Source organism: Ostrea edulis, chromosome 4 (assembly GCF_947568905.1).
Source record: "Ostrea edulis chromosome 4, xbOstEdul1.1, whole genome shotgun sequence".
In the NCBI taxonomy this organism is placed as follows: domain Eukaryota; kingdom Metazoa; phylum Mollusca; class Bivalvia; order Ostreida; family Ostreidae; genus Ostrea; species Ostrea edulis.
Genome location: NC_079167.1, coordinates 1,989,203 through 2,012,880, shown reverse-complemented (window position 1 = coordinate 2,012,880; position 23,678 = coordinate 1,989,203). Strand labels below are relative to the sequence as shown.

Here is a 23,678-nt window from a genome sequence, read left to right as displayed (position 1 = left end):
CTTTTGAAGCAGCAGTCAATTTTGGAAGAAGTAGGAGGATTAGCCAATCTTTTACCATTTTTTGGCAGACGATGCTTGTAAGAGTTGTGCTGCTTTGTACACAAATGGAAATTTTTGGATAGATTTTTTCAAACATTGAGCGCAGCTTGCGGTCCGAATTTTAACGATAAGGAAAGAGGAAATTCGAGTCTAACAAGAATGTTTAACTAAAGGTGCATCAAATGTTTTGAAATGAGTCAAAATCAAGTATTTTAGAGCGATTCCTTGATAAGGATATATTAGCATTATGGAATTGTTTTTTTAAATCAGTAAACAGGTTGAATTTCAGTCTGATTAAAATCAGACATGATAATGAGTATGGGGTCTGATTTTAATCAGACTGGGTTGAATTTATGCATAAAAAGGGAAAGCAAATGATACTGGATACAATGATTATATTTAAAAAAGAAAAGAAAAAGAGAGAATATGTTGAAAGTGAAATTAAACAACTTTAAAAACATTTTTACATATTTATACATAGTCACTTATTTTATGATTAGTATGACATACGTTTGGAGTGAATAATGACAATTTTCTGATGAACAGAAGCGAATACATGTATTTACGGTTTCAAGTGAACTTTGCATTGCGAAAATCATTACGACGTTTGCAAAATAAATCTAAAAGTGCAGTGTTACTGAGCAAAACGCGTAGCTCTTCTTTTTGCAAAGCCAATTAGGGATCAACATTATGTTAACAGCGATTGTTATTACTATTGTTATTCAGGTTCATACAGCACCATATTCTCCCAAATGAAAGTTTTCATTTATCCCGACAATGCATGGGCCATAGTATCCTTTTTATTGGGTGATTGAAACCACTAGATCATTGAATCACTAAGTAATTCAGCACGGAACCAAATCACAAAATTATCGTGAAATAATCAATAAATAAGTCATGTACGTGTGTGTGCAAAGTGTTCTCAAAAGAAGAAAAACGATTTGTCTAATATGCTTCTTTCATTACAATTTATATAATTACCGGTGATTGGTGTAACAATCTTATTCATACTCGATGTTTAACCATAGGTTAGGATTTGACGTATCAGTATTTACACCTTTCACTATTTTGCCAACGACAAACTGGACCAAGTAAACCTTTGATTGACGGTACTATACGTTACCGCGTAATCTCTAGCATGAAAAATAAAGAATAAAAATTTAAGAGTAGGGCAAACATGGACATCTGAACATACCAGAGGTGGGATCAGGTGTCCAGGAGTAAGCATCCCCTGTTGACCGGTCATACCCGCCGTAAGCCCTATATCCACTGTAAATATTCTCGCCGCTGAAACCTACTCTCCTGGGAATCGCTTGAAACTTCCAACTTATTGCACTTTCATTTGAGGTTCACTCATTCATGATTTGTCTTTTTCCACTTCATCTAACCAAATCAGTATTTTACATGCATAATTAGTACTCAATAATCGAAAATGGAATGGCATGTGAACAAAAATTACAAATCAAAACCATAGCCAAGCAGAGATAAGGAAAATTTTCAAGAAAGGAGCGATAATAAAGATACATTAAAGAATTGGAAAAAAACCCCCCAAAAAACAGTCTCTGGTTTAAAAGAAAAAGATTGAAACCGTAATTCCATTTCTCAAAAAAAAAAAAAAAATTCCTAAAATCATTTTTACACAAATCTTAACAAATCTTGCTTACCGATTCAAATGCATTTGATACATGTGACGTCAACATTTCCATAGACTATCAGAATTTAGCCGATCATACATTATTTAAACAAGATGTGTTTGTGAAACACAAATGCCCCCGATAATGGCCAATTCCAAAGATGGCCAAGGTCAAAAGGACAAATATCTTGGTACCAGTAGAAAGATCTTGTCACAAGAAATGCTCATGTACAATATGAAAGCTCTAATATTTACCATTTAGAAGTTATGACCTATGTAAAAAAAAAAGTAGGTCAAATGTCAAGGTCAAAAGGTTTAGTACCAACGGAAAGGTCTTGTCACAAGGAATACTCATGTGAAATATCAAAGCTCTATCACTTACCGTTAAAAAGTTATAAGCAAGGTTAAAATTTTCAAAAAGTAGATTAAACTCCAATGTCAAGGTCACTGGATCAATAATGTTGGTACCCACATAAAGGTCTTGTCACAAGGAATACTCATATGAAATATCAAAGCTCTATCACTTACTGTTCAAAAATTATAAGCAAGGTTAAAATTTTCAAAAAGTAGGTCACACTCCAAGGTCAAGGTCACAGGGTAAAACATATTAGTACCCACGGAAAGGTCTTGTCACAAGGAATACTCATGTGAAATATCAAAGCTCTATCACTTACTGTTCAAAAGTTATTAGCAAGGTTAGTTTCAGACAGACTTACAGAACGACGGAATGACAGACAGGACAAAAACAATATGCCCCCCGATCTTCGATCATAAAAATAACCCGTATTTATATCCCGATAAATATTTTAAAATGATACCTTATCTCTTATATTTACATTTTTGATCGGTAACATTGCTGAATTGTGTTAACAACACGTTTCCATACATTTCAAATTAACGAAGCGTCATATATGTTCAAAATGACGAAAACACAAAACGAAGTTCCATCAAATGAAGAACTGTTTTAATTATTAAGACGCTAGAAAGCAAGTATATCAACACATACATATACATTAACTCGAGATTATATAACGGAAAACTCTTCCATATGTCTAAATTTTATGGGGGGGGGGGGTGATTTAAACGGGGGTGCGCAAGGTTACACTTACAGTTGTGATGCGCTTTCACTTTTGAAAAGTGAAGACGTTTAAAACCGACTTTGAAAGATATTCTGTGGATATTACGGAGTTGACAGAAGACTGAGGTGGAGGAACACGAAGAACAGAGCGGCATTCGTCAGGTGTAGGTAAATGATTTATGTTCAGGACAGAGGACGCAGCTCAGATAAATCTCCGGAAGGAACTGAACATGGCAGAGAATGTGGAAGTGCACGAAGGTAAGGGACGGTTTGGATTTGGATATGTAATTGTTGACAAACATGAGCTCACTGAACGCTTCTTTTGACTCGATAAATTTCTGTAATAGGTTTTTAACGACGCCTCGCTTCGATGTCCCGACATAAACTTGGAAACCGACATCAATCACCTTATGGCTGCTGTGGCACGGAGACAGTGCGGTGTGTAGGTCTTAATGCACTTTGACGACTTATCAGCCATACATGACCTTTTTGCTAAAGCTTAATGTCATCGTCTAGCAGTAGGTACAATTCCGCATCACCGTTGACCAGGGTGAAGTTTTAGCAGACGAAAGGCCTAGTAGGCTAGTAACTAAAGACATCGTTTATAGAAATGCTTTTATCAATTATTGATGATAGTCCACTGCTTGGAATATAATTAAACCATAAATATATTTTGTGATAGACTTCTGTAGTAAGTGAGAGCGATTGCTAACTTTGCATTGCCTTAGTAAAAGTAGTACATGTTAGCTACTTTAACAAATGTTCATACGCACAGCTGTTGACCCTGTAGTGGATTTATACAGTGATAAATACGTATTGCTCGTAATAGTGTTATGCAGGAGAATACAGTTGAAAATGTAAATATTTAGTGATAATAAAAGATTAAAGTAGACTGATATATGTGTGTGTAGATTTTATTTAGAAATCCATAGTCAAAGGACCATAGTCCAGAGTCTTACCACATATCGTCAGAGTATGAACTAGATTTTTTAAGAGTATATAAAGAGTATTTTTAAAGATGTAATATATTTTCAATTGATAAGCCATGAGACCGATGCTGTATAGTGACCTTCCCCCATCTTCGCTCGCCAAGGTGACGATCCATGGTGTTTCTCTATTTACCCTTAGCAGACTTAGTCACTTGAACTGCGCCACCTACTGGATTTAGAGAGTTGTGTCCCTTAGCATTGCTTAAAATAATTTTTCCCAATGGGTCTTACTCTCGTACTTAATAGTAAACGTGACTACCATCACGGAAAACATGCCACAGAGAAGTTGAAATATGTAATCATTTGGTTGCAGAACATTATCAAGAACTTCCACCTTTTTTGTATCACTGAAAATTGTACTCTCTCTCTCTCTCTCTCTCTCTCTCTCTCTCTCTCTCTCTCTCTCTCTTAGGTGTTTGGGGGGTCTTAAAAGATCGTGACATAGGTTGCACGAAAATTTGACCAGGGAGCCGCTAATTCTGTTTACTCGCTATTTGAAAGGCACGGTTTCACTGGATACCCTGAAATCTCAAGGTACGGTCTGTTTAAAGCTGCTAAATTCGCTAGTGGTGAATAGATAAGCACCGTGGATCTGCAATTATTTGCAATATTTGAGAAGACATCGATAATTTCTCAATAACGTTCACATATTCTTTCGATTGTGAAACCAATCCATCACAAGCTATTTATATGTAGTTCTAATTATACATGTTGAAAGATGTACAACTTTCTGAATAGGATTCTTGCATTGTCGCACGGGCGGTCGCACTTCTTTTACTTCCCGTGGGACACAACACCGATATTTTCGCTGGAAGGCCTGTCTCGGCTTCTTTAAGCGATTGATCGCTTCCTTATTGCGGCATTTAACCAGTGAAAAAGCCCCCTATTTCCAGTGTCCGGGAGCATAGAAAAACATGATTTTCGAAGCGAAGAACGGAAGATTTCAACAAATTACAAAGCTTTAAAACTTCTTTGTCAATTTGTTATGAAATTAATTTTATTCAAAATATAAACATATCTAACAACTTATCTCCTTACTAATATTCTCTCTCAAAAAAAAGACGTCCTCACTTAGTTAGGTTTGGTCGGAGAGAGAGACCCACTTCCGCCCCTACCTGGGGTTGAACTCACGACCTGTGGAACCAGATCTCCTACAGAAGTAGCGGGTGAACCTATAGACCGTTTGTCCATGTAGGCTAGTTTCGATGACGATGAAATTCTAGCCACGCTGTCACACGCTACACGGTCATTGGGAATGGAAATGGGATACAGTCATTTGACGTATTTAAGAGGATCATACAAGATGCAAACTGCATTTGGAATATTTTATAAAGCACAAAGATTGCAATGGACTCTTTAAATAAACATAACTGTCCTAAGTGATGAAATATTTAATATAAAAGCACAGAGAAATTCACTATTTTATGGATACCCACTTCCGCGCTTTGGAATAAATGTGAAATCATCGACTGACCCCCCCCCCCCCCCCCCCCTATATTTTGCTTATACCAAGGATTTATTATATATATATATATATATATATATATATAAGAATTTAGGATGGCACAAAGTGAAATCAAGAAACAACAGCCCAAAAATAATTGTTCTTGAAACATTTGACTAATGGGTGTAAAGCATTGCATTTCATACAGAAATTAAAAAAAAATGCAACTAGATGCTGTCATAAGACAGTAATACCCACACGCAAGTGTTTGCTTTTAACTATACTCTCTGTCGTACTAGTGTCACAATAGTTACCACATAATATGCCCTATACCATTCATATTCTAAATGCAAGGTGAAGATAACGAACAGTGATCAATCTCATAACTCCTACAAGCAATACAAAATAGATAGTTGGGCAAACACGGACCCCTGGACACACCAGAGGTGGGATCAGGTGCCTAGGAGGAGTAAGCATCCCCTGTTGACCGGTCACACCCGCCGTGAGCCCCATATCCTGATCAGGTAAACGGAGTTATCCGCAGTCAAAATCAGTGTGCCAAGAACGGCTTAACAATCGGTATGAAACACGTCAGACAGCATTTGACCCAATGCGAGGTTGTATTGACGAACTAGATCGTCATAACGACCATAGAATTTGCGAAATGCTGACTTCAATCGAGACTGTTGAAATCCCTGTACCATCAACTTGTTTGTCAGTAGCTTACCTCGATTTAAAAACTTACTATACCCAGAACAAGCTCTTGCATATCGAATCAGTTGAGATATATAAACACCATATGCAGGTGATAATGGAATATTGCTACATAAATGTGGGAAGTTGACGATGGAGAAGCTGAAATCATCCCGTTTGTCATACAGTTGAGTTGTCAGTTTGCCGTTAATGTCTACTTTCAATAAAATATCTACGTATGAAGCAGAAGTGGACGACTCTGTGGTGTCCTTTATTTCGAGCTCACAGGGATATATCAAATCGACATATGAATGAAAGCTATCATTGTTAATAGACAAAACGTCATCGATATATCTAAAAGTCGAATTGAAGGTCACAGCGAGAGATTTTTTCTTCTCACGTAGAAGTTTTTGAATAAATTCTGCTTCATATGAATATAAAAACAGGTCAGCTAACAAAGGAGCACAATTCGTGCCCATGGGAATTCCAACAGACTGTTGGAAGACCTAATCACCAAAGACCACGAAGATATTGTCAATGAGGAACTCTAGCATATATGTATAAATATATGTCAAATGTATATGTCAAAATGTCACAATAGTTACCATATAACATGTCCTATACCATTCATATTCTTACTGCATATGTCAAAATGTCACAATAGTTACCACATAACATACCCTATACCATTCATATTCGTACTGCATATGTCAAAATGTCACAATAGTTACCACATAATATGCCCTATACCATTCATATTCTTACTGCATATGTCAAGATGCATTGAGTATTCTGTTGGGCAAGTGCCCTAGGAGTTATTTCGTTATTGTTGAAATATATTTAAAACAATTGAGGTCCTGACCCCTATACCATACATATTTCCTGCTGCACATATCAAGATGCATTAGGTATTCTAATGGGCAAGTATCCCGGGGTCATCCAAACCCTCATCAATTTTTAGATCACCTGAGTTTATTCAGGTGACCTATTGCAATTGGTTGTCGTTCGTCGTCGTGCGTTAACAATTGAACATTTTTAGCTTTAACTACTATTCCAATTCTTTTAAAATTTGGTATGAAGCATCTTTGGGACTGGGGGGGGGGGGGGTACATAAATTGTAAATTTCAGAACTCCTGCACCCCCGGGGCCCTAAGGGCGGGGCAAAAACTGTCCAAAATTGAACAATTTTAAAAAAAATCTTCTTCTCAGGAATCGCACACGTGTAAGAAAACCTAAATGAATAGTGATGTAAAGGCATCAACCAAAATTGTAAATTCCATGATCCCCAGGGTAGGGTTCTGACCCCCAGGGTGGGCCAAACTTGGTATGTACTGTTTATGTGTAAAACACTTAAATAACATCTTCTTTAGTGCTATTGATACTAAATTGAAACTAAATGGATATATACATGTAGAAAGAGCAGGTATTCCTTTACTAAATGAGTAAATTTGATGATCCCAGGGGTAGGGGGTTTTGGTATCAGGGTGGGGCCAAAATGGTCAGTTATTTTAAAAATGTGTGAATAATAGACATTTTTAACTCTCTGCAATTCCTTTCAAATTTGGTATGAAGCATCTTTGGAAAAAGGGAGACATAAATTGTAAATTTTAGGATTCCTGTACCCCTGGGGCCTTAGGGGTGGGGCACAAAATATATATTGATTGTGCAAACCGCTGCTGTGGTCTAGAGGTTTGTGCGTTCACCCCGTATACAGATGGCAAGGGTTCGAATCCCGGCCGCGACAGACCTAAGTCGTTAAAACAAATAGTGACAGTTACATCGCCAAAACGCTCGGCATCAGGTGTGAGTCTTTGGAGATGACCTTAAAACTGATGTCCCGTGTCACAGTGGGTGTGGCACGTTATAGAACCCTCACTGCTCAATGACCGTAAGCGCCGAGCAGAGGCCTAAATTTGAAGCTCTTCACCGGTCTTGGTGACGTCTCCATATGAGTGAAAAATTCCCGAGAGAGACGTTAAGCAAGACACAATCAACCAATTGATTGTGCAGTGGTTATATATGGTCGTATGCTTGGATCCGCACATGTAGAATGAGACTGCATTGCTGTTATAATGAATGAGTTACGTCTCGTGGTTAAATTACTATACTAGTATACATGTACAAGGTACATTCTCACACGTGTACTTATAATTAATATAACATGTAAACCAGTTTTTATTATAATACAATCATTTTATTGTCACACACCACTTTGATAATGGAAATAAGATATACATATAGTTACTTGAAGATTATACATGTACATGATACACACTGCATCTGAAATATTCTCATAAGTACAAACATGTATATTGCAATTAACAAAGAAATATATATATATATATATATATATATATATATATATATATATATATATATATATATATATATATATATATATATATATATAAAGCATAGACAAATTTACTAATATATAAAGCATAGACAAATTTACTAATATATAAAGCATAGACGAATTTACTAATATATTAAGCATAGACAAATTTACTAATATATAAAGCATAGACAAATTTACTAATACATAAAAGACAAATTTACTAATATATAAAGCATAGACGAATTTACTAATATATAAAGCATAGACAAATTTACTAATATATAAAAGACAAATTTACTAATATATAAAACATAGACAAATTTACTAATATATAAAGCACAGAGAAATTTACTAATATATAAAAGACAAATTTACTAATATATAAAACATAGACAAATTTACTAATATATATAGCATAGAGAAATTCACTAATATATAAAACATAGACAAATTTACTAATATATAAAGCATAGACGAATTTACTAATATATAAAAGACAAATTTAATAATATATAAAGCATAGACAAATTTACTAATATATAAAACATAGAGAGATTTACTAATATATAAAGCATAGACAAATTTACTAATATATAAAGCATAGAGAAATTCTACATTTGGTTACCCGTGGAAGTCACGAACTGCTGAAGCGCGGCGAGAATTCTGCTTAATGTATAAGATTCAGAAATAACAGGACGGTCATATAAAGCAAATATCTGAATAATAATTTCACACACTTTGCAGAAAACGTGAAACACGTTGCATGTACATTGTACATGTATGGTTTCACACAAAAGATGGCGTAATTACATGTAATTCTCTTGTAACATAAATTATAAATCGTATAAGTACGAAACATAAACACGGAGGTTGTGAGTTCGAGTCCCGGTCATGCGAAACCTAAGACACACGGGTTTTTCAGATACGACCTTAAAAACAGGGTCCAGTGTCGCGGCACGTTCAAAAACTTTCGCTGCTACGGCCCGTCAAACTCAAGACGTTAAAATAGGCAGTGATTGCGTCTTCCCCAAACCACAGCATTTAGATGGGAGAACCACGGGTTTTCCGGATATGACCTTAAAAACGGGTGTTGCTAAAACGCGGAACGAAAAATGAAACGGAAGACGGAACGGAAAATATTGTATGCAATAATGTTATGAGGTCAGCATTTTGCAAAATAGAAGTTTTATCATGAACAAGGGAAGCAGAAATCATATAGAGAGCGGGAAGTCATCCACAGAATCCACCGTTTAATATACTTCATACTGATGCAGAATTATGTATTTTTAAATCATTAACTTGCCATGAAAAATATTAATAAACGGAGAAAAAAAATAATCATACTGAAAAAGACTTGAATTTTTTATATCCATTGAATAAATAGGTGTCGCTGCTCGCTAACACATCTGGCAATGCCGACATTTCAAAATTCTTGTAAAACGCTCTGTAAATTCTTATACAGACGTTTAAAGGGAAAGGCAACCCTAACCACATTGTTGCCTTTATGAATAAAGTATTACTTACCGATATCGTAAATGACAGTCTTTAACAACAAAAATCCTTGCTTAACAATTAAATCAATATTAATCTATCTTATATTTCAAATTACCCGCCGCTAAGAGAGCGGCCATTGAAGTTTAATTTATTACGTCACACCGTCGGTTCCAGTTTATTTCATCAGCAGCCCTGTAAACATTAAGTTAAGTTTGTAGTCGTATAGATTTGAGCCCATTCTTTCGCAAGAGGAATTTAAGAAAAGAAGACGTTCAGTCGAGTCGCAGACCAGGCAGATGGTACTCGTTTCTTCATACATGTACATGTCTCAAACCTCAACTTGTCATTACGCAAATGATGGATCCACAGTTTACATATGTAGTATTTTCTTTTCAAATAACCTTGTTGGGTCAGGAATTTCGGGGGGGGGGGGACTTTTTTCACATCTCACCTTCGCATTAGTGTAATTAACTGCTTGACAAGAAGGCATCTACCTATTTACAATGTATTCTTAAAATCTACCACATGCACATCTTTGATGATCTTAGAATCTCATCAAAATCGGAATAGACGGTGTGACGTCAAAATTATTGATTTTTGTGGGTTTGAATACAAAAGAGTTCCGCTTCATGGCAGCCTCTATAAGATGGCGGAAATTTCAATTTTTAACGTTTTAGAATTAGTACTGAGACTTATTTAGGCCATGTATGAACAGAATAATATGACAAATCTTTACCATATAATTAATCTTATCATTTATTATCTAAAACAATTTTGGGTTGCCTTTCCCTTTAACTTCTCTTGATCAATTTATGATGCAGACTTTTAAGATAGAATTGTTTTACCGCTTGTACATATGTAAACAAATTCCCACAATTTAGATTTTAATCATAATAAAGTATTTTCTTCCGATTTTTGGTGTTATCTTAGCTACATTAATCATTCTAATTCTTAAATTCTGTTCCGTTTTCCGTTCCCTTCCGCGTTTTAGCAATACCCCGGTCCCGTGTCGCGGCAGGCGTTGGCACGATAAAAAACCCTCACTGCTACGGCCCTTTATAGAAGCACCAAGCATTGATCTAAATTTGTTGTACAGCTGGTGACGTCTCAATATGAGTAAAAAAATTCTCGACGGTACATTAAAAAGACCAATCAATCAATCAATCACTGCTACGGCCCTCAGCACTAAACATAGATCTAAAGTGCTACTTAGTAGGAATCGCATCGAAATACAAAATGTTGGATCTATGGAAAGGTACGTGTAGATCTAGTGAACATTTTTCTCTCAATATGGTTGAAATTATAATTTCGTATTTTTTTTTTAATATTACGCAATTCCTTTATTACTACATCGTGTTGACATCTAATCCATCTATATTGACATGCACCTGGTAGAAATCGCAAGGTTGATAACATCGACTAACACTGTGTTTACCTATTGACGCAGGATACCTATCGACACAATTAATTCATATCCATAAATCTATCTAAGTCCTTAGCTTACATCAAAGCCCTAATCTCAAACCCTGTCCTATCTTCAAAAGCGTTAACCAGAGCGTAATATGGTTCTTTGTGCCAGTAATTTCAACGAAATATAGATATTTTGCAAAAACGCTAGACATGTGCAAAGAGGTACCTTCTGCGTAACATGACAAGCATCATTCTATGCATTACGTATACACCATGAAAAGGTAGCTAGGTAAACAGTGATCAATCTCAAAATACTATAAAGACAACAAAATCAAGAACAGGGCAAACACGGACCCCGTGAAACAGCTGAGGTGGAATCAGGTGCCAAGGAGGAGTAAGCATTCCGTGTTTACTGGTCACATTTCGAAATCTGTTTAGATAGTTTAAAAGTGAAATAGATTCTTAAAACAGAAATAGTTATGGTTTTCAAAGATAATGGTTACCAGCTTTTCCATCGTTAATTTTCGATATTTGTCTAACAATATTCCATCAATTTATCATAACAATATTCCATCAATTTATCATCTGCATATGGTGTTTATGTTTCTCAACCGATTCGATGCACTAGACATGTTTTGCATATGATCTATTCTGAATCTAGGGAAGCTACTGACAAAATACTGATGTTACTGGAGTTGCCACATTCTCGTTTAAAGTCAACATTTCGCAAATTCTATGGTCGTTATAATGTTCCAATTTGCAAATACAAGATGTCATTGAGTCACATGCTGTCTGACATTTTTCATACCAATTGTTAGACCGATCTTTACATAATGACTACGGATTACTCTGTTTATCTGACCAAGATATACGGCTCACGGCGGGTGTGACCGGTCAAAAGAGGGTGCTTACTCCTCCTAGGCACCTGTTCCCACATCTAGTATGTCCAGGAGTCCGTGTTTGCCCTTCTCTTAATTTTGTATTCTTTAAAGGATTTATGAGATTGATCACTGTTCGTCATTTTTACTTGTTCATGGAGCTTTACAGAGTAAGACTGGACGATATACACACACGTATAGAAATGTCTAAGTACTAAATGTCTGAATGCTTCCCTTTTCATCCTGCCTTTTGATGACTGAATGTGGAGTACTTTCTCGCTCAATTTTTCTCGATAAGGAAGTCTCCTTCGTACTTGTTAGGGTGTTTGCTGGTTCCCTTGTATACTTATTTTTCAGCATGCTCAGGACTTTCTTATTACATACATATGAAATAAACAGAAACATCCCTTGAGATCCATTTACAATTGTTGCCAAGAAAGTGAACGGGGATATCTCAAAGAAACCGTCTATAACCATGAAAAGCCAAGATATTCCTGTCAATAAAAAAAGTTTTAAGAAGATGGAGAACTCGTTTCTACTTTGTGAGCTTTGTACTTTTGGAGTTTTGCGTATGTGGTGAAAAGTAATGGAAAACATGAGGAAATTGAATATTATTTGAAAAATAACAGGAAAAATAAAAGTCAAAAGCATAGCCAAAGGACTTAGCAAAAAGCATCGGCTACCTCCATATCCAAATTCAGTAGAATTCAGGCCAGTAATTTTCAAGATTATATTTAGAAAAACTGGTAAAATAGGCGATAGAAAGGCAACAAAGCAGTACTTTAGAAAGGATTTTTTCTCTGTTTTCGTGTCATGAACCAGGCAATTACCAACAAATAATTTAAACATGTGAAAAGAACAGACATTTGTACAAGTGAAGACTAAGACCCAGAAGTAATGAGTGAGACCACCTATCCAAGCACATACAGACAGAAGACTAAAACTAATATGCGATCGAATCAGGAACAATAACTGGGCAAAAAACAGAGAGAAACAGAAACACATGATGTTTTTACCTGCAACTGTCCTCAAAATGGGTAGAGTGCAGTAGGTTAGAAACGATAAACTTAAAGACAACAGTGAGAGGAGAGTGCACGTGTATGTTACTGTCGTTAAAACTGTCTCCATTATTGACGTTGATTTAGACTTTGGAATTCTCTTGTAGGAATCTGAACAAATCCGTACAGTTCCATTACTACTCATAGCAAATTCGTTAATTTCAAACCGCGTACCAATTGTTGTAATGTAAATACGAGTATGACTCTCGGCAAACACAAATTCATCTACTTCTAACTGTATTTGTGTACACATTAGTAATTCGTTCACATCAAATGCATACTTGTTTCCAACAGCTGATGTAGATGATTTTATTAAACAACTCTGCAAATCGGATGCGTGTCTTCGATGAAAGAATGGAAGATACCATGCTTCTACGTCATCTTCAAACTCCAGAGAAACCCCATTCAAAGTAATTGTTATTTGTGTAAAATTTCTTAAGTGTGCTTCCAAACTTGTGCGATTTATTGGATCTGAAAACATGGCTCGAATATTCATTTGAAGATATGCTATTGCTTCGCCATCCCACGTCCCATTTGGCTGTTCTGTTTTTAATAGTGAGCAAGGTTTGTTAGCAGAGATATAATGTTCATTGAATTCAATATAACCTTCTTGTATTTCGTGTTGAATAAATGCTTTAAGATGTTGTAATGTTGAATAAACTGTATGTTCTTCGGAGAAAATAAGGACTTTGAACGCCATTTTGTAATTCACAGACTCAACAAGTGTGATGAAATGTGTGCATGTAGAATGTTGTAGAATTTTTCCTGGTGAGCAATACAGTTGTCTGCAAGTATTCTACAAAATATAACAGAAAAGAAAAAATTAAAAGAAAAATAGCGCTACTTATACCCTAGGCTAATTAACATTATACCATCATCTCAGACAGTTTAGAAAACAAAGGGTGATTAAGTCTAACTAACATTATACCATCATCTCAGACAGTTTAGAAAACAAAGGGTGATCAAGTCTTTCTGCCAAAGTCTACTCTGCTTTGTTTTTTGCAAAAAGATCAGAGTAATTCAAATCATGTTGTTTAAGAGCATTCTTTTAATATGCCAACACTAGAATTATTTTCTACATTAAATTATTTGATTTTTTTTTTTTTTTTTGGATTGGATATCGAGATGTATAAACATCTACGATCAGTCCGACGAACTAATTATGTGATGATGCGAAATTCAATATTCCCGATCTAATGTCAGTTAAACAATAAAATGCTTTCTTTGCTGTTTCATCGGGTGATGAAGGTAGCAAACATTGCAGAAAAAGTCATAACCCGCGTAAGGGATATGTAATTTTTTTCTATAACGATTGCGACTTTCATCACCCGATAAAACAACAGAGAGAAATTTTATTATTCATATTTTTAGGTATTTTAAAAGAAATTATAAACTAGATTGAAGTACTATAATATCATATGGTTGGCCCATTCGTTACGTTAAACGGAACTGCCAATGCACCCTTTGACCTTGATGACGCTCCATATTTGGTCATGATTACACAGACAGGTGGTACTAAAAAACCGGATGGAACCAGTTTGCAACATGCATTCATTGTCGCAGATGAAAGCAATACCAATTTGAAAAATATATATATAAGAGAAAAGATTTATATTGGTGAATGTAAATGTATTGTAATTTCTGAATATACAGGGTGGGTGTACAATATGACAATAAGGGTCGAAGACTAAAGTTGTAGAAGTAGTTTAAGCTAGTCTATTGTAGAAGTATTTTGCCATTGTTTTGGGTTTTCAATGTTATTAATTTCTTTGAACAACTTGTCCCGAAAATTGAAACGCATACACACACACTGTGTTGTACTGCAAACCAACTTGACTCCTATCACCAACATTATCAGATTTATAAAATAGAAATTATAATAGTTACATTTTCAATGTTTGCCTTATAACCAATTGTAATGATAGCCATTTCCTCATGAATGCGATGCAGATGTGAACAATGCCCGTATGAATTTTGGTTCACAAGTGCATCTGTTTTATCGAATGGGAATTCCGACAGAAATGAAAGTTGAATGTAAATATAAGAAATAAATTTTATTTTTGAAAATAAATGAAGGTATGAACTGCAACACTTCACGCCAGCCATCGTCGCAAGCTACGGTTACTGAGTCCGGTAGTACCTACCCTACCGCAAACCGTGCCTGCATGATCAGCGAAACCCGCGATTTTCATGAATATTTATGATATGACACAATACTTTTTTGACCAACCACAGTCACAGATTTCCGATATCTTAATGGCTGCGCCCAAAACTAAAACGTGCAGTATTTGTTTAAAAGTAATAACGGACAAATAAGGCTACAGATCCCTGTTTACATAAGCAAGTAAAGTTTATAAGTATTTATTAAATGGGATCCGCATTGACAGCAGTGGTTACGCTTGTAAATTCTGTGTTAATAAACTTAATCGTATCCTCAAACTTGGTGAGGAAATTCGGGGTAAAGTGGCTGTGTTGAAATCCGAGAGACTAGAGTTGATCGGACTATTATCTAAAGAGAGCGGCGTGGTTACGCATATTATATGGTAGATTCATTACACCGCAGGTGTCTTTAAGGCATTGACAGAATAGGAAAAGAATATCAAGATTCAGTTGGATATCTGAATTTAAGTCAAAACATGTTAGTAAGTTCGCCTCCCCAAAGTCAAATACTTGCCGACGCCCCTGACCGGTGAATTCAACAAAGAAGTTCAAGTATATCCCTTAGTTACAACAGCTAAAAAGTGTCCTGTTTTTTCTCAATCGGCAATCCTCGGATTATTCCGCTACGAGCACGCAACGACCTCCGAATGATTTTCTGTCCACCAAAAAATCATGGAAGCTCACCGATTGGTTGACTAATGTACATAAATATTCATGAAGTCGAGGATTTTTTTTTTTATCATCCGGCCACGGCATTTGACGTAGTGTAAATGGAGAGTATAGGCGTGGCTTGCGACCATGCACGCCAGCATACTTTCATAAAGCGCTTCTTGAAGTATTTGATGCGTCGCAGGTCATGTCCTCCTGTATTTTCTTAAGTATATATATATAAACACGACTGAAAAGACCGGTAACACGGTCGAAATATTTCAAGACACTAAAAATGACCAACGACACGAACAACAGTGAATTGTCAAATTATCAGGACCACCTGGATACACATATACGCGCGCGCGAGTATGTGTGTGAAAAGGCTCTATCACTCAACTGGGTATCATAACTTCAAAACTAATAAAGTAATGGTCGCCACATTAGAATCCTGATTATTCTGAAAAAATTGATAAATGATCGCTTCCTCGACGTCACCAGGGGAATAGTAGTACCAAATATGAAGCAGTATTAAAGATAATTGATTGGATGCTATTGTTTGTTTATCCTCTGTATAGAATGATATATTCTTAGACTATCCCTGTCAAATTTTTTTTTTTTTTTTTTAAATATTCATTTATATTTTAACTTCCATGATACATGTAGTAACACTTTAAATGATACAGAAAACAATCATACATTTTTCTACATGAAGTAAATACCTGATCTCCAAAAGAAACAGAGTGCCCCAAACATCCACTATCAAAAAAAATCCTACAACACTTATGAGATTTACTTGTTAAAAGCAAAACGTCAGAGTCCGGAGCAAAACTGCAATCATTCAATAATTTATACCTATTGCAATTTGCTGAACATGGCAAGATTGTTCTCAGTGATAAATGATCACAAAATGTTAGAAATGGAATTACTTTCATTTTTTTTATACATCATAATGACAAGTATTACCTGATATTTATCATAAAATTCATTTTCTTTGCAGTCAGCCGCTGTGAATTCTGTTTTCTTTATTGCTACATTCAGAGTAGAAAACAGCTGTCTGTAGGATGGTAAGGCAAACAGGATATCTTGTGAACTGCTATAATTTCGAAATATGTCACCACGTATGTTGCAGCGTTGGCAATACTCGTTCTTAAAGGGGTAAAACTCTGTCTCCAATTCTCCAAATTTGCAAAGTAATGAATTCATGCTTTTTTCACGTGAATTTTCGTTTGAAATTATACAAATTCCAATAGGATCCTCATAAACGATACTGTTGCACAAATCACAAATTTGGTTCTGGTAAATAAAATTTTGAGACGTTGCCATGATATTCATTGCTGGATCCTCACACATTCTTCGAGCAGCATTGCTCACTGACTTAACAACGCCAGTAACATTACACTGGTTTATGGCTTCATATCCATGCAAAGTGCAAGTTTCTAAGTTATATGTGGTCGTAAAATAAAGGGAACATTTATTTAGCTTTGAGGATTTCAGCACATAGTCCATCGATGGCATAAACATAGGGTACATTGTTTGTGGACAAATCACTGTGACGTTGAAGGCTTTTACGTTCTCAGTATTATTGTTGAGAACATCTTCTTGATTGTGACATAGGTAACAATAATGATTTCTGTACGCTTCGTTGGTGGTAACATCAATGACTGGTACATTGAATATTTCGTAATCTTCCCACTGTTCACATTTTGATTTCACATAGGAGTCAGTGTAATTTAATGGACATTTGCTTAAGACAAAAATGGAATCTTTAGATTTTAGATTATTGTCTTGATGCAGAAATGGTGAAAAACACGTCTTCCGTTGGTCGTAAGTGACATCAGGACAGCAGGACGCATACTTGTAGCAGTCCAGATCACAAGAACATGTTCTTCTGCTTTTGATACCAGGATATATTTTATTGACTTGGTATTCGTCACGACACCAATCTTCATACCCACCAGACCTGACATATTCCTCGTACAAAGCGGTCATGTTCACAAAGTCGTCAGATAATTCTGTATAATTCATATATTTTTCTGCAGCGAGTATGCATTTGACATTTTCCCCTACATCCCAGGCGACCAATGTTAAATTCGCCTTGTATTCATTGCTTGTGAATTGATATTCTTCTGATATTGTTCCTTCTGTAAAACTGTAAACAACTTTGCCGTCAGTTATTGTAGCTGTAGATAAGGAGCAGTTCTCGCAAATTTTGTGTAATATATCGCTTTTACAAGAATCTAACATTTCTTGCTCAAGAGAGTTCATTGTTGAAAAGGTAAATTGTGATTTGAAAACTTGTCTTTGGTTAATGTGTGTATTACATAGGAAGCAGAAAATGTTTTGGAAAATCCCAAACTGGTTCCAGTGATTTTTGCATGCAGTCTCCATGTCTTCATCATAGGCATCCCACTGTCCTGTAAAATTGCACTCTCTGATAAGAGAGCCGGTTTCACACGGAACTGGGTAACTCTCAGGTGGGGGGAAATATTCGATGATACAATTATTTTCTTTCATATCCGCCCATAAGTCTTCGATGTTGGAATAGACATTTAAATCTAACTCATGATAGTGGCAAGAAATAGATGATATCCATTCAATGACTTCACTTTCCCCATGGCATTTCGAGCACTGAGCATTCACGTATGTGATATTTGTTTTCAGTGAAGAAACGGGTGCAAGATGTTGAAAATTATTTTTGTCCATCGCAGCAAGACAGCTATTACTTGACAAACTTTTGTGCTGGGGACAAATGGACACCATCATGAAGCGATCTGCTTCAACATAATTCTGCTCATTTGCAGAGTACACAGGTTGAACACACGTACTTAAAGATTTGTCTGCACAGCATCGACTCGTCACTTCACAATTGTCCTCACAAAAACACATGGGACAATTCAGTGAAACATTCTCAGTGGGTAGGGCATATGCTGTGTCCACATCAGAGCAAAGTGAACTACTACCACAGTATTCGGTGTATTTTGTCATCAAATTCAGTTTATTCTTCATCGGAAATACCCAACAAACAACTGTCTTTGACAAACAGAGCAGAATAGACAAAGTTTGAGAAATCTTCATGTTGAAATTGGCCCTAAAAAGAAGAAAAAGGAGTACTCTTTACATAGAGGTGATCATTTTTTATAATCTAGCTGCTTAAAATGTAAGTTGAGCAATGACTTACCGTGTCAGGCTTTCAACTAAACTTAAAGGACACATCGCATGTTTTTAAACTTTTTAATTTTTTCAGCAAAATTAATTCATTTCATGCCTAAAACTACTTTACATGTGTTTTAAATGAAACAGTTTGCGTAGTTTTCGAGTTTGAAAGCGATGAAATTCAAATCTTGCGATATGCATATTTTCTTCGATATTTTACGCGCCATTATCTGTGACGTCATATGCGACCTCGAGCGAGAAGATTTGAAAACAGTTGATAGCCATTTCATAAACAGATTAGATTTAATTGACAAACAAACAATTACCACATTAACAGCTTGTAAATAACACTGCATTAGGGTGTTTTGTGCCGTTTAAGGGTGTACTTGCTGTCAATAGAGAGGATTTGGACTGTGTTTTTTTCAATTTTCAACATCGAAATAAATGTTATCCATGGTAAATAAATTAGGCCCCTAAAACCCGAGTTTTTAAAAATATCTAACACTACTTTTACAACAAGTTGATCGACGAAGGTCGCATATGACGTCACTGTACCACGTGACTACCTATCTAATTAACTAGGCTTTTTGAAATTGGGGCTTGGATTTAAGTCCGTATTGTGGCTAATTATCGCAATACTTCAGTGAACGAACTATTACAATTAATTTCTATATGCATAAGGAAGACAAAATGCATATAATTCTGTATACTTTGAAAACACGAGATGTGTCCAATGACTTACCGTTTTATAAAGTTTTATAAAATAATGAACACTTGCGGAGAGCAAAAGAGGACTATTTTGTAAAGTTATTCAAACCTAAATTGAATGTAAATTAATTATTATAACTTGGATGTTACATTTCAAGTCATTGCTTTACTTTTGGCGCCTTAAGTATTGACTTTAACTTGCGCCAATTTAGTATGCTGCCTTTGTGACGTCAAAATAACGACGTCTTAACTACAATGTCATAACAAGTACATTGCACTCTTTTTGTAAAACTTGTTACTCTCTGAAGAGCCGAACTACACGGCGAGAGCGCTAAGTGTAATTGATTAAATGTGGACAATTTGTACTTAGTCATCGTTGGATATATTGTTTCTACTTACTACCTACATGTATACCATGGACATTTTGTGCAATATATATATATATATATATATATATATATATATATATATAATTCCAATGTTCTTTATTACAATTGTTTTGATTGGACAAAAATAAAGCTGAACAAGAGTTTATACCAAACTCCCCGTCGAGGCCTCATTACGTCACAGTGCCTACGAATAGACCTCTCCTATGTGACGCACCACAATATACAGATTTGTATATTGTGAGTCCGCGATTATCACGCAGACAAATTACACTAAAGAAGTAGTTCGCAGTTAAAAGTCTGAAGATATTAATATTAAAAGCATTAATATAAAAGTATGGATTTTATTTTAAACATAAAATGATCAAAAGATCATTAAAAAGTAGGGATACTCTGTTCAAATTATTGTGTAAAGTAATGAATTTGATGTTTACGTTCTTGTTTTGAAAGTTGGTTACGTTTGACGTTATGTTTTTTCGTCATTCTACAGTGACGTCACAGTATACGAGGCCTAAGAAATCGCTATCCCATAATGCCTAAGTGGAAGAGTTTGGTTTGTGAGCAAACGAACTCTGGTGGAAGTTTGGAGTTTATACATCAATAAACCCGAAAATGCGATGTATTCATACACGCCTGAAAACATATAACATAGTGCAGGGAAAGTGAATGAATTGGAATTATAAGAATCAAACATTCTTTTTGAAGAATTTATCGATGTGTAAACTCCGGACATTTTACTCACAAACTTAACATAAAAGTGCTTCGCACTTTTATTCAGTTTGTGAGTAAAATGTCCGGAGTTTACACATCGATAAATTCTTCAAAAAGAATGTTTAATCCTATAATATATATATATATATATATATATATATATATATATATATATATATATTAAGCACTGAAAAGGCCACGACACTGTTAGTTGTTTAAAACTCAAATTTTCGACGCAATTGTGCGTCTTTATCAAGAGACAAATATTACATAAACAAATATCACGCACCACGAAAAAACGACAAGTATCAATAATCTACATTGGTAACAAGAGTGATACACTGTTTTACTGAATGAGAAAAACGGTTTCATTGTAAGCGTGTTTACTGACGATGGTGTATAATGTTCCATTTGTATTCTATATTTTCCATTTGTATTGTATAACTTTTTCGTTTGTATTGTATAATTTCCATTTGCATTGCAAAATCTTCCATTTGTGTTGCATCCGAGGGATTGTTTATTTTGATTTGTTACGAAGGATTTCATTAGTTTAGGTCCCACTTATATTTAGCCGTCACCAGCTGCGGTTGACGTACCACAAATAGACTTACTATGCTACATGTACGGGCACAGTGGCGTAGCAGTGGGGGTTTATATTTATAAAGAGAGAGAGAGAGAGAGAGAGAGAGAGAGAGAGAGAGAGAGAGAGAGAGAGAGAGAGAGAATGTGTAAAACTGTAGCAATAATAAAGACAGATGAAATAATATGGCATGACAATAGTGTTGCATACGTATGACAATAATTACTAATTTAGTCAATGATTGAGGATAAGGGAGAGAGAAAGGGGTGGGGTGAGTAGACTAGCTATGTGTCAGAATCTGTTTGGGATACCATCGTTACACAAACACTACGTCCACAGAAACCCTAAAGAGAGAGGGAGGAGGGGGTGGGTACTAGACTTCGTATCACTTCTGTTTGGGATACCACCATTACACAAACACTACATCCACAGAAACCCTACAGACGGCCCATATTGAAGTGTATTTTGATCATTCTTCATTTGGTTGTACATGTACACAGATCTACTTGGATTTATTCATTCTCTCGAAACATGGATATTTTACCTACTACACCCACGACACCGCGAACTCCCAGGACACCAGGAAGTGCCCGGAAACGCCGGGTAATATTATATTTAGGAAATTATTTATATACGATATGTAACAGTTTAATTAGAAGTTTTAAAAAGCACAGGTTTAGAAATGGGCTAAACGTTAAACCTGTTATCTGCAATACATAAATATGACCAAGTTTGAAGGTTTACAGGAAATAGAAATGCGGTATGCATGTAGGTAGAAATTTTAAATTTTTTTGTTTTTTGTTTGCACAAATCAAGACACTAAGCATAATTTGTGATAATCTGAGAAGTTTCTTGTGTATATCATAAAAATATACACAACAGCTGATCTCTTGGCCAGGCAAATTGCGGGTAAATAACATGGACTATGGATAAGCTCCGCCCACATTCACTGATCCGTGGAGAAACCGTACGGTGTTTTTTTGGTGGTCTTTAACGTATCAACGCCAGTCGTAACACGGGATGTCTGCTTTTAAGGTCACATTATCCGAAAGATCTGTGATTCTCACTTTTAAATAGCAATGCGTATGGGAAAGTATTAACTGGTTTGATGCAGCCATGACACGAGTAGAACTCGAACATGCGACTTCACGGTTACGAACCAAAGGGTATATCACTGAACTACCGCGATCGGTTCCATATAAGGACTAGTTGAACATACATGCAGCTAACAATGAGGAATCTTGCCCCGGGAGACCCCCCCCCCCCCTTCCCTCCCTTCACAAATATGATATTTTGTATATAGATGTCGAAAAAAGCATGCATGTACGTTTTATTTTGTCAGAATGCACTTGTTCCAGGGGCGGATCCAAGAATTGCGGTTACGGGGGCGCCACTTTATGAAGAAGGGGGTCTGGGGGCCGCCTGTCCAGGGCCAAGCCCTGGTAGGGGTCCAGGGGGCGAAGGCCCCGGAAGCTCTTAGATTTTACAGATTTTACAGGGCTTGAAATGTGTCATTTTTAATATTTAGTGAAATTAGTAAAATGACGCAAATTTTAAGGGTTTCTGGAAAAATTAAGTTCTCTCAATAAAGTAATTCAAGAAAATCAAAAGATTTTGTCATTTATTTCTCCGGGAATGGAAGAAATTATTGCTTCTTTTATCGTTTAATACATTTTTCATTAAACAAGATACCAAGATTTACCTTAAATTTGAAAAAATTAGGGGGGGGGGCCTTAAATCCGCCACTGACTTCGCCTTCCCCTGCAACCCCCCCCCCCCCCCCGGCCTCCACCAAGGATTTGCACTGGACTCACTAGGGATCTTAAGACAGTCCCCAGACATCCAGCAGTTTACTGCATCCTTTCGTTCAGAATTATCTAGATCAGCTAGTGGTTAAATAGGAGACTAGTTTGAATATGCTGATCACATTAGACGCATAAAAGCGATCAATTAATTGGGGGGTTGGAGGGGTTACGCCATTAAACTTAGCAAATATGGTACATTCCTGCGAAACGTATCTCCTGAACTTTACCTCTTCAACATCTCGCGCATTACCAAATTCGATAAACGATAACTTAAGATTAATCCATTGAATAGTTGTAACAAACCAAACTCGATGTTAACAATTGGTGGGGACCCAAGAGCCGAATTAAGTCCCCCGAATCTACTGAATTCTGACTAAATAAAAATGTGCATGCTTTTCTGGACAGTTCTATTTTTTTAAAAAATGATCAGGGTGGAGGGGGGGGGGGAGATTCGCCATTACTAGAGCTAA

The 23,678-nt window shown here is 36.0% G+C and overlaps 1 protein-coding gene across 1 annotated transcript; it reads right to left on the bottom strand.

The window, feature by feature from the left end:
- Positions 1-16,675: 16,675 nt before the first annotated feature.
- On the bottom strand, positions 16,676-18,871 carry LOC125668819 (uncharacterized). Its single transcript, XM_056164385.1, has 2 exons — positions 16,829-18,871; positions 16,676-16,693 (listed from the first exon to the last, which is right to left on the bottom strand). The coding sequence occupies exons 1-2, from the start codon at positions 18,869-18,871 to the stop codon at positions 16,676-16,678; spliced, it is 2,061 nt and encodes a 686-aa protein (XP_056020360.1).
- Positions 18,872-23,678: the final 4,807 nt, after the last annotated feature.